The sequence below is a fragment of the Oncorhynchus mykiss genome, chromosome 24 (assembly GCF_013265735.2).
Source record: "Oncorhynchus mykiss isolate Arlee chromosome 24, USDA_OmykA_1.1, whole genome shotgun sequence".
NCBI lineage: Eukaryota > Metazoa > Chordata > Actinopteri > Salmoniformes > Salmonidae > Oncorhynchus > Oncorhynchus mykiss.
In genome coordinates, this window is record NC_048588.1 from 1126353 (window position 1) to 1138664 (window position 12312).

Here is a 12312-nt window from a genome sequence, read left to right on the forward strand (position 1 = left end):
ACAAAGGTTGGATGTAAAACCTGGTTATATAGTCACATATGGAACCGCTCACATCAGGTGCGCTGTTTAGAATGGTGTGATCCCACAAATTGCATTTTGACAAATGTTTAAAATGAAGTTTTATTGGCTTCATTACAGCAGTTGCATGTTACGTTAAGAAGACTTACCATAATCTAAATATGATTACGTTCATTCTGAGCACCGTGGGTGGACGCCTTAATGGGTTATGCACCCTATGCATATGGGTCCGATAAATCTCTGATGGCCGGTAAATTAAAATCTTCCCGGTAAGGAAACACTGAAGCGGAGGCGCACGCACACACACAAAGCTCCACTGAGTAAAGTTATTGCCACTCTTGTATACAGGGCAATGTATTGATGCTGATTGTGTATAGTAATTGTGTGGTAAGCAACTATAGGGACCTTGTAGACAAGACATGCTGCCAATCAGCCCTTAGACCACCAGTGCTGTGTCTCAAATGGGACCCTATTCCCAATCCCTGTAGAGTGCACTATTTTTGTCCAGAGCTCTGGTCAACCAACCAACCAACCACACAGGCCTTGTGTTTACACTGTTCTAGGGCAAGGGAAATAGATGCACTGATTCACAGATTGATCACGCTCTCTCTGTAGGGGCCATTGAATTGACTCGTTGTTGCCTGTTTACAAGCAGCAGCCAACGGTGAATCAGTTCAGTCACTCTCCCTCTTTCTCATATTACCTCAACAACAATGGCTGCATTCACTATGTGCAGCACCAGGGGTTGACTAACTGTCAACAAGGGGACAATTGGCTACCTCTTCGTCCGGACGGAACATTATATAACCAGCCTCGTCTGTGATTCACCGGCTGGCTGGCTAACAGATCACTGGTGAGGTCAGGAGAGGTGCTGCTGGGTGGGGTCAAAACAAGACATGGTATCAAGTAATGTTTGTACCATGTTTTGTGCTGATACCATGTTGTGTTGCTGCCATGCTGTGTTGTCATGTGTTGCTGCCATGCTATGTTCAAGTCTTAGTTCTCTCTTCATGTAGTGTTGTCTCTCGTCGTGATGTGTTTTGTCATATTTTTTATAAAATATTAGTCACATGCGCCGAATACAACAGGTACAGTGCCTTGCGAAAGTATTCGGCCCCCTTGAACTTTGCGACCTTTTGCCACATTTCAGGCTTCAAACATAAAGATATAAAACTGTCTTTTTTTGTGAAGAATCAACAACAAGTGGGACACAATCATGAAGTGGAACGACATTTATTGGATATTTCAAACTTTTTTAACAAATCAAAAACTGAAAAATTGGGCGCGCAAAATTATTCAGCCCCTTTACTTTCAGTGCAGCAAACTCTCTCCAGAAGTTCAGTGAGGATCTCTGAATGATCCAATGTTGACCTAAATGACTAATGATGATAAATACAATCCACCTGTGTGTAATCAAGTCTCCGTATAAATGCACCTGCACTGTGATAGTCTCAGAGGTCCGTTAAAAGCGCAGAGAGCATCATGAAGAACAAGGAACACACCAGGCAGGTCCGAGATACTGTTGTGAAGAAGTTTAAAGCCGGATTTGGATACAAAAAGATTTCCCAAGCTTTAAACATCCCAAGGAGCACTGTGCAAGCGATAATATTGAAATGGAAGGAGTATCAGACCACTGCAAATTTACCAAGACCTGGCCGTCCCTCTAAACTTTCAGCTCATACAAGGAGAAGACTGATCAGAGATGCAGCCAAGAGGCCCATGATCACTCTGGATGAACTGCAGAGATCTACAGCTGAGGTGGGAGACTCTGTCCATAGGACAACAATCAGTCGTATATTGCACAAATCTGGCCTTTATGGAAGAGTGGCAAGAAGAAAGCCATTTCTTAAAGATATCCATAAAAAGTGTTGTTTAAAGTTTGCCACAAGCCACCTGGGAGACACACCAAACATGTGGAAGAAGGTGCTCTGGTCAGATGAAACCAAAATTGAACTTTTTGGCAACAATGCAAAACGTTATGTTTGGCGTAAAAGCAACACAGCTCATCACCCTGAACAAACCATCGCCACTGTCAAACATGGTGGTGGCAGCATCATGGTTTGGGCCTGCTTTTCTTCAGCAGGGACAGGGAAAATGGTTGAAATTGATGGGAAGATGGATGGAGCCAAATACAGGACCATTCTGGAAGAAAACCTGATGGAGTCTGCAAAAGACCTGAGACTGGGACGGAGATTTGTCTTCCAACAAGACAATGATCCAAAACATCCTGCAAAATCTACAATGGAATGGTTCAAAAATAAACATATCCAGGTGTTAGAATGGCCAAGTCAAAGTCCAGACCTGAATCCAATCGAGAATCTGTGGAAAGAACTGAAAACTGCTGTTCACAAATGCTCTCCATCCAACCTCACTGAGCTCGAGCTGTTTTGCAAGGAGGAATGGGAAAAAATGATGTGTAAAACTGATAGAGACATACCCCAAGCGACTTACAGCTGTAATCGCAGCAAAAGGTGGCGTTACAAAGTATTAACTTAAGGGGGCTGAATAATTTTGCACGCCCAATTTTTCAGTTTTTGATTTGTTAAAAAAGTTTGAAATATCCAATAAATGTCATTCCACTTCATGATTGTGTCCCACTTGTTGGCCGAATACTTTCGCAAGGCACTGTATTCACCTTAAAGTGAAATGCTTACTTACAAGCCCTAACCAACAATGCGGTTAAAAAAATAATAATTAAAAACACAAAAAAAGTAACATAATTAAAGAGCAGCAGTAAAATAATAACAGCGGGCTATATACAGGGGGTACCGGTACAGAGTCAATGTGTGGGGGCACCAGTTAGTCGAGGTAATTGCGGTAATATGTACATGTGGGAGGAGGAGGAGGGGGCAATAAATAGCCTGGGTAGCCATTTGATTAGATGTTCAGAAGTCTTACGGCTTGGGGGTAGAAGCTGTTTAGAAGCCTCTTGGACCTAGTCTTGGCACTCCGGTACCGCTTGCCATGCGGTAGCAGAGTCTATGACTAGGGTGGCTGGAGTCTGACAATTCTTAGGGCCGTCCTCTGACACCGCTTGGTATAGAGGTCCTGGATGGCAGGAAGCTTGGCCCCAGTAACGTACTGGGCCGTACGTACTACCCTCTGTAGTGCCTTGCAGTTGGAGGCCAAGCAGTTACCATACCAGGCAGTGATGCAACCAGGCTCTCGATGGTGCAGCTGTAGAACCTTTTGAGGATCTGAGGACTCATGACAAATCTTTTCAGTCTGAGGGGGAAAAGGTGGCCGTGCCCTCTTCACAACGGTCTCGGTGTGTTTGGACCATTTTAGTTTGTCGGTAATGTGGACAAGGAACTTGAAGCTCTCAACCTGCTTCACTACAGCCTCGATGGGAATGTGCTCGGTCCTCCTTTTTCCTGTAGTCCACAATCTACTTTGACTTGATCACGTTGAGAGAGAGGTGGTGCCAGCGCAACAACATGGCAAGGTCTCTGACTTCCCTAAAGCTGTCTGTTGTGTAATCGGCAAACTTAATAACGGTGTTGGAGTCGTGCCTGGCCGTGCAGTCATGAGTAAACAGGGAGTACAGGAGGGGACTGAGCACGCACCCCTGAGGTGCTCCCGTGTTGAGGATCAGCGTGGCGGATGTGATGTTACCTACCCTGACCACCTGGGGGTGGCCCGTCAGGAAGTCCAGGATCCAGTTGCAGAGGAAAGCGTTGAGTCCCAGGGTCCTTAGCTTAGTGATGAGCTTTGAGGGCACTATGGTGTTGAACACTGAGCTGTAGTCAATGAATAGCATTCTCACATAGGTGTTCCTTGTGTCCAGGTGGGAAAGAGCTGTGTGGAGTGCAATAGAGATTGCATCATCTGTGGATCTGTTAGGGCGGTATGCAAATCGAGTGGGTCTAGGATTTCAGGGATAATGGTGTTGATATGAGTCATGACCAGCCTTTCGAAGCACTTCATGACTACAGACGTGAGTGCTACAGGTCGGTAGTCATTTAGGCAGGTGTTCTTGGGCACAGGGACTATGGTGGTCTGCTTGAAACATGTTGGTATTACAGACTCAGACAGGGAGAGGTTGAAAATGTCAGTGAAGACACTTGCCAGTTGGTCAGCGCATACTCAGAGTACACATCCTGATAATCCATCTGGCCTTGCGGCCTTGTGAATGTTGACCTGTTTAAAGGTCTTACATCGGCTGCAGAGAGCGTGATCACACAGTTGTCCAGAACAGCTGATGCTCTCATGCATGTTTCAGTGTTACTGGCCTCGAAGCGAGCATAGAAGTAATTTAGCTCGTCTGGTAGGCTTGTGTCACTGGGCAGCTCTCGGCTGTGCTTCCCTTTGTAGTCTAATAGTTGGCAAGCCCTGCCACATCCGACGAGCATTGGAGCCGGTGTAGTACGATTGAATCTTAGTCCTGTATTGATGGTTATAGCCGGAGGGCATTTCTTACAAGCTTCCGAGTTAGTCCTGCTCCTTGAAAGCGGCAGCTCTACCCTTTAGCTCAGTGCGGATGTTGCATGTAATCCATGGCTTCAGGTTGGGTATGTACTGTGGGGACATCATCATCAATGCACTTGACGAAGCCAGGAACTGATGTGGTGTACTCAATGCCTTCAGAAGAATTCCGGAACATATTCCAGTCTGTGCTAGTAAAACAGTCCTGTAGCTTAGCATCTGCTTTATCTGACCACTTTTTTCATTGACCAAGTCACTGGTGCTTCCTGCTTTCAGTTTTGCTTGTAAGCAGGAATAAGGAGGATAGAATTATGGTCATATTTGCCAAATGGAGGGCAAGCTTTGTACGCATCTCTGGGTGTGGCGTAAAGGTGGTTTATAGTTTTCCCCCCCTTTAGTTGCACATTTAACATGCTGGTGGAAATTTGGTAAAACAGTTATAAGTTTCCCTGCATTAAAGTTCCCGGGCCACTAGGTGTGCCACCTCTGGATGAGCATTTTCCTGTTTGCTTATGGCGGTATACAGCTCATTGAGTGTGGTCTTAGTGCCAGCATCAGTCTGTGGTGGTATGTGGACAGCTATGAAATATACAGATAGTGTGGTCTACTGCTTATCATGAGATACTCTACCTTGAATATTCCTTAAATATTGTGAACCAGCCGTTTAAAAATATACATAGACCGCCACCCCTTGTCTTACCAGAGACAAGTCTGTTCTATCCTGCCGATACAGTGTAAAACCCACTAGCAGTATGTTGTTCATGTCGTCGTTCAACCACGACTCAGTGAAACATAAGCTATTACAGTTTTTAATGTCCCGTTGGTAGTTTGCTCGTATGTCATCGATTTTATTTTCCAATGACTGCATGTTTGCCAATAGAACGGATGGCAGCGGGGGTTTCCTCGCTCGCCTACAAATTCTCAGAAGGAAGCCCGACCTCCGCCCCCTTTTTCTCAGTCTTCTCTTCACGCAAATGACAGAGATCTGGGTCTTCTCTTTGCGCAAATGACAGATCTGGGCCTTCTCAGTCTTCTCTTCGCACAAATGACAGAGATTTGGGCCTGTTCGCAGGAAAGCAGTATATCTTTCACGTCAGACTCATTAAAGGAAAAAGCTTCTACCAGTTCGCTGTGAGTAATCGCTGTTCTGATATCTATAAGTTATTTTCAGCCATAAGAAACAGTAGCAGCAACATTATTTAAAAATTAAGTACAAAATTAAGAAACTAACCAAATAACAGTTGGTTAGGAGCATGTACAACGTCAGCCATTCTAATCCCAGCCCCCGTCCCCGCAAGAGGCCTTTTGCCTTGTGGTAGGCCGTCATTGTAAATTAGAATTTGTTCATAAATGACTTGCCTAGTTAAATAAAGGTTAAATAAAATACATAAAAAAAAAAAATCAAGACAACGAGTGGAATCCCCAATTTGTAGCTTTTTGTTATTGTTGCTAACGATCTCGCTGTCTTGTCTGTCTGTTCCATCCTCTCCTGACACTTTGGAGACAGTACTGACCTGCAGCGTGGGGTCCAGCAGGTTCTGCAGGTTTGCATGGAGCCCCTCCTCCCCGGAGCCCATCTGCTCGTACATCTGTTTGTTCAGCTCCAGGATGCCTTTGGTCCGTGCCAGGTTCTGGAGATGCTGCCGGAACGCAACCAGACCTGACAACATAGTTAGGAGTCAGGTGATTCTAGCATCCAAACTATTCGTTATAACCCGGTTCCCTTGTATTTTTCCGACTGAAATTACAGAGCTATCACTTCTAGCCTACTTCCTCTACCGCCTGCAGGGAGAGAGTATGTACGTCATGAGTGTGTGTGTGTGTGTATTGGTGGTGTGTATCTCTGGCTCCTAAAAGGCTGGGTGACTGTTCCTGATGGCGTGAACCATGGGACCTGACTCATCCTAACGATAAGGCTATATAAAGATTTGAGACGCTCCAAGTCTCCCCCTGCAGCGGCACGCAGAACCCAGCCGCTGATTCACTGACGTTTCAAACAGCCATTAGAAAGAACTGGGGCTCTGGTGACTCTAAGCTCCTGCTGGGTGTGTCTGTGTGTGCAGACTGAACGAGGCAGCTGGGGGGGGGGGGAAATAACACATCTACCAATACATTTTACAGTCTATTAATTGAGTTACTTTACACGGTGCTTCTGCAACGGGATGAAAAATTCAACAGAGCTATGTAGGTCAAACCTTCAAAGCACAGTCTGATTCACAAAATGAATCATCAGAGAGAGAGAAGAAAATAAGAGAACGAGAGACAATTTTCAGCTTGAAAATGTGCAGGGGTGAGAATGAAGCTGGAAAGAAGGAGAGAAAGATACACGAAGAATGAGATGGGTAAAGAGACAACCAGTGGATCTCACCTTGTGTGAGGGAGGTGTCGGAGGCACGGCGGCCCTCCCTGAAGCTGATGGGAGAGCGGTTGTGGGCCTCCCTCTTCTGTGAGCTCAGGGCCTGCATGGTGGGGTTGGGGGGCCGCTGGCTCATGAAGGGGCCCTGGGTCACGTGGGACCCCGAGCTGTGGGTGTTGGCCAGGACCACCTCGCTGAGAGAGGGGGCGTCCTCCAGCAGACCCAGGTCACTGTGCAAGGAGCCCATGTCGTAGCCCATGTCAGAGTCCACACTGCCCAGGGACGGGTTGTGGCCCATGGTGAACAGTTTATCTGTTGGTTCACAGAAATACAGGAAAGCAAGGGTTCATTGACAGTACTACTGATGGATTGGATATTGCTCTAATTGGGTCACAGGTTTTTCAGGGTAGGGTTGGCACAATTATCATATAAAACGTGTAACCGTTAACTATGGACAATTAACCGTTGTTTTCATACATTCATGTTATGATAAGGGAATCAACTTTATATTTAATTAGATATAGTTTACCCAATAGGAGTTTTTAAGTAGGTAGGAAGTAGGTAAAGTTAACAACCATTTTACGAGCAGAACGGCATGGTCGGGAGGAGACGCTTCATTTCCAAAAGTTCAAAGCAATAGTTATTGAGACTATGAGAGGGTGTCACTAAAGCCGTGTTGTATTCATTAGGTATGTGAATACAAATTTTAAAAGATGCATTCAGATGCATTACGAGCTCAACATTTTCAACAAAATTATAATTTTGAATATAACCGTAGCCATTTGCATGACAACTAATCGTTACCCAAAACTCCATAGTTGTCACAGCCCGTTTTCCGGGTAAGGTTGCCGGTCAGGAAAGATTCCAGAGGGGTATACTACAAAGCAAGATCAATGACTTAGCCAGTTAACTTTCCAGAATATTCTGAAATAAATAAAACATTTTTAAGAAGATAAGCATGAAATGGGCAAGGTCTAATTGCCTCAACAACCATAATACACTAAGTTTAGCTTTCTTAAATGAACCAGAAAATCTATTGTAATTTCTGGTTGTTTATCAAAGTTACCGCGTTGATCCTGCTTTGTAGTGTACCCCTCTGGCCTTAGCTAATAAATAAATAAAACCAGCCATCCACATATCAATAAATGTGGTGCCTTTAAAATAACAATTTCCACTGGAAGCGCACATTTTCACCATTCACAAACGCAATACTTGCTGGCTCAGCAGATCAACAACCCATCATATGAACACAGCCCTATGTCCCCTATCTAGCCAATGGCGTATAAGATTCTCTAATGTCCCAGAACCTTGATTCAGATCTTACCTTGGTTGATGACGGGGCCCAGCTCATTAGTAACCTCGGACAGGGTGTGTCGGCGCTGGCCGAAGCGGGCCGTCTGGAAGGCGGAGAAGAAGTGGGCGGGGTCGTCCTCGGCGTCGGGCTCCTCCGTCTCTATGCCCTCGTCGATGGACGTCTCCATCATGTTACTGGGTGACGACACGCTGGACTTGCGCAGCACTGTGGGGGGCAGGGGGTCCAGCATACAGCCGTTCACCTAAAGGCGAAGACAGGGGGAGGCATGTTACTTGCTGGAGCAATTCATTAGCTTAATCCATTTTACTAAATGTGTTTATGAAATGTATTTCAAAGACAGTGCACAGTAATCATCATTTCCCTTTCCACATTGATGCTCAAGTGTCAGCAAAAGAGCACATTTTCATCCATACTCGCTAGAGTTGGGGATCGAACTGGGTTTCTAACCCAGACTCTCAGGGCATTATCTCTAGGGAGCTAATACGAGTTCCCAGCAAGGTTACTCATCATGCGAGAGGGTCTCTCCTTAACGCCTCTGTTACGCTTCACTCTGACGTGAATGGGACCTCCTTCTCTGTCACGCACGGCCTAAGAGGGTGAAACCATTCATCAGGACATGGCTCCTCTCTCGGTTACATGACCAGGCAGCTTCCCCCTAATGTACACATCCAGAGGGTGCTCTTTTCTTGTGTTATTGGAGTGGACAGCTCTGGAGCTACAGAAACACAATATACTGCAAGGATTGGGGAATGGATGGGTAAACAAAATGTGTCTGCCATTTCTATCCCGCCCTCCCTTTCCCCCCGTTGCTCAGACACTGTGAGAGGGGGAGAGGGGTGGGAGTCTGGAATGCATGCACAGGAAGTGTGCTTTGGCCAAAAGCACAGCGAGAGACTCTCCCACAGACACAGGCACACTGAGACACAATCACACTCGCTCATCAAACACACACACAATGTCTCTTGCTCACACAGCGTCTCTCTCTCGCACTCACACGCTCTGTCTGTCTGTCTCACACACACCCCTCGCTGACACGGATCAACTGAATGAGTTGCCGGGGAAACCAGAACCCTGGGCTCCTCCAGTCAGAGCTGCTTTGTACAATTCCTGATCCCAGTTTCCTGAAGCGTGCTGGGCCAGGAATGCTGCCTGTTACTCAACACACTGGGGAGGGAGAGGGGCTGGCTGCTCAAACCCAGGCCACACCAGGCTATTACGGCACACTATACCCTATTTAGTACACTGGTTTGACCAAAAGTAGAGCACGAAATAGGTAACAGAGTGCCATTTGGGACTCATTCCTGGTACCTACAGTGCCTAGAGCAAGCAGGGGCTCATCAGGAGTGAGGGAGGGCAGAGGGAACAGCCTCAACAGACAGCATCCTGGACATGTGTCCTGCTGGTGCTCCTGCTGCTGAGATTATGCTAGTTCCTTGTTCTTGAGTGGGCCCGCCGTGTTCACTCACCAAGATAACACTTGAGCGGTGCTTTGATTTAATCCCTAGCAAGTCATTTTTTTTACGAGGGTTAATATAAAAATAAAAAGGCCCATTTTTGTTGTAGTAAAAGTGATAAATAACGAAGTGGTCAAAATAAAACTAGCATAGGGTCTGTGTGTAAGGCAGTTTTTCAAAACCCAGCAGCAAGCAGGGGAATGGTAGGTTCTTTAACGCAGAGTGCTGACGTCAGGAGTGAAGTCGAATGCTAAAGCCTGGCCAGGCTGGAAGAAAAGGTCACAGTCTGGCACAGATAAAGACAGAAACTTAGCAGAGAGGGAGTAGGGAGAGAGAGTCTGGGTCCAGACCTGCAGGGGCAAGAGTACAGCGGATGTCACATGGGCCAATGCTAAGTGTGCATGTGGTCATAGTGTGTGTGTGTGTGTGTGTGTGTGTGTGTGTGTGTGTGTGTGTGTGTGTGTGAGAAAGAGGTCTCTAACTGTGCCTGAGCTGTAGAGAATTGGGCAGCTGTCACGTCAGATGTGTGGCCCCAGCGAGTGAGACAGACAGAGGGGACGGACGAGGCTGAGTGGAGTGGCTTACGTAAGCTGGCGAGGGACAGCTGTGCCTTGCCTGCTGTGCGGTTACTGTTAGAACCAGCCAGCCCAGTGCCTCAGCCTTAAGGGCTCTGGGGAGCTGCTCACATGGTAGAACACATCCCTCCTTTCCCCCACCAGGCTGTGCAACGGTGCACAGACAGAGTGTGTCCCAAATAGCACCCTGCTCCTTATATAGTGCACAGGGAATCTATGAGCCCTAATCAAAAGTAGTGCACTATAAAAAGGGAATAGTGCGCCATTTGGGACACACCAGAGGAAAAGGGGGCCATCCAAGTAGCACTAGCAGCAGGTGCCAGTCAGGAGGGGTCAGAATAGGACAGGAGAGGCCAGGGGATTTGAACGAGGTTAACACCCAGACACGTTTCCAGCTTATGTACTCTACCGTGGAGCCCCGTTCTCAGTGAAATGTGAGTCAGAGCTCTTTCATAACAAAATTGTGACGTAAACACCACCATCCATCACTCAGAGCCTCAAAGGCAGTGCACTATAACGGCACCATATTCCCTTTATAGTGCGGCACTTTTGACCAGGGCCCAGGTCAAAAGCAGTGCACTACTAAATAGTGAGTAGGATGCAACCTCAGTCGGAACTAGCTAGAAACTCCCACACAAGGTATAAAAGGGGGTAAGAGGGGACTGGGGCTGGACTATGTCACTCCTCTGCTGATTTTGTGTTGTTGTTCTATTGAGTGCCAAACTGGAAATGCTCCCTTCTCTCACTGCCTGGCTATGGGGAGTTGGGGACAGTCTTGAACAAAGAGCTCCCTGGGGAGGGAGGGAGAAAGGATGAGTGGGCTAAAGCAAACAAAACAGACAGACAAGAGTCCCCTCTTAGATAACTCAACAGCAGTGGGGTGGCCTTGGGGGAGGATCGGTCCTGTTGCAATCAGTGCTCCATGGGGTTGTGTTCAGTTAGGAGAAAATGTTCTGAAATCTTTTCAAACAGAGTACTCCCTGAGTTTGTCCAATGCGAGAAAAAAAATACAAATAAATAAATCGATGTTCGTGTTGCAATTAGTTTTGCTACGATGTGCCCTAATGAGCACAACTCCCACATGACACTGACTGTGTGTATTTCTGTGCAAACATAATGTTTATATTAGAATTGAAGCATGAGTCTAAAATACCAATCCATTTGATGACACTCTCCTTTATGGTTTTCTTCGAACTTCCCAAATGTGTATAAAGATACAAATACTTTATTTTTTTGAGCAGTGTAGTTTAATATATAATATTTAATATAACAAAATGCTTAATTCCACTAACTCAACAGTGTTATCCAGCTGGAAAACTGGATAACACTCCACATAGTGGGTGTCTACAGGCCGGGGTGCTTCGGTTCAGAATAGCTTGTAACCTTAGATGACATGGGGCGACTTGTTTGGAGTTGTGACTTACTTTAGGAGTGACCACATCCTCGACCATGAAGCTGTGCTCGGGCAGAAGCGGCGACTGTGGGAAGTTAAAGGCATCAACAGAGGCTTGGGACAGCGCTGGGGAGCGTAGTAGACCCCGCACCCCATGGGGCAGGAGACCCACCTGGGGGGAGCAACCGCTTGGCTCGCTCGGCTGTAGGGGATATAGATGGAGGGGTACAGAGAGCACGAGAGAGAATGAGGGAGGAAGATAAGGAGACGAGAGAAAGAGATGAGGAAAAAAGTTGGATAGAAAGAGAATCAAAGAAAGAGGGCGAAAAGGTGAAAAAGAGAGCGGAAAAGAAAAGAAAGGAAGTTGAATGGATAAGAATGAGAAAAAAAAAAAGAGAGCAGTAAAAGGAAGAGAAAATATGTTTTATGAACAGCCAGGTGTGTGAATGTAAATGTCCTTGATCATTACAACCACAGACAGCCATACTAATGCACCACACAGACATGTCTTGTGGCGGCAAAAAAAACGGCAACGAAGACAGAGAGGGTTACCTTGACGACAGTCTGCTCGGCAATGGTGCTGGGCCGGCGCTGGCGTACGTCAAGCCGCTGCTCCACAGGGAAACTGCAGCGGTGGGCATTGAGACGCTCCACCAGCAGGTAGTAGATAGCAGCAAAGTGGTTGTAACTCTTGTTCTGGAGCGACTGGACACAGGAATGTTAAAGCTGCAATATGTAACTTTTTGGGCGACCCTACCAAATTCACATAGAAATAG

At 46.5% G+C, this 12312-nt stretch overlaps 1 protein-coding gene across 2 annotated transcripts in view; it reads right to left on the reverse strand.

Annotated features, from left to right (window-relative positions):
* Positions 1 to 12312, reverse strand: part of LOC110503529 (serine/threonine-protein kinase SIK2) — a 54442-nt gene that overhangs the window by 3621 nt on the left and 38509 nt on the right. For both annotated transcript variants that reach the window (XM_021581888.2, XM_021581889.2), the window contains 5 exons: positions 12089 to 12241; positions 11568 to 11738; positions 8124 to 8355; positions 6812 to 7111; positions 5958 to 6103 (listed from right to left, as the gene is read on the reverse strand). In XM_021581888.2, coding sequence (XP_021437563.1) covers positions 5958 to 6103; positions 6812 to 7111; positions 8124 to 8355; positions 11568 to 11738; positions 12089 to 12241 — 1002 coding nt within the window. The remainder of the gene's footprint in view (positions 1 to 5957; positions 6104 to 6811; positions 7112 to 8123; positions 8356 to 11567; positions 11739 to 12088; positions 12242 to 12312) is intronic.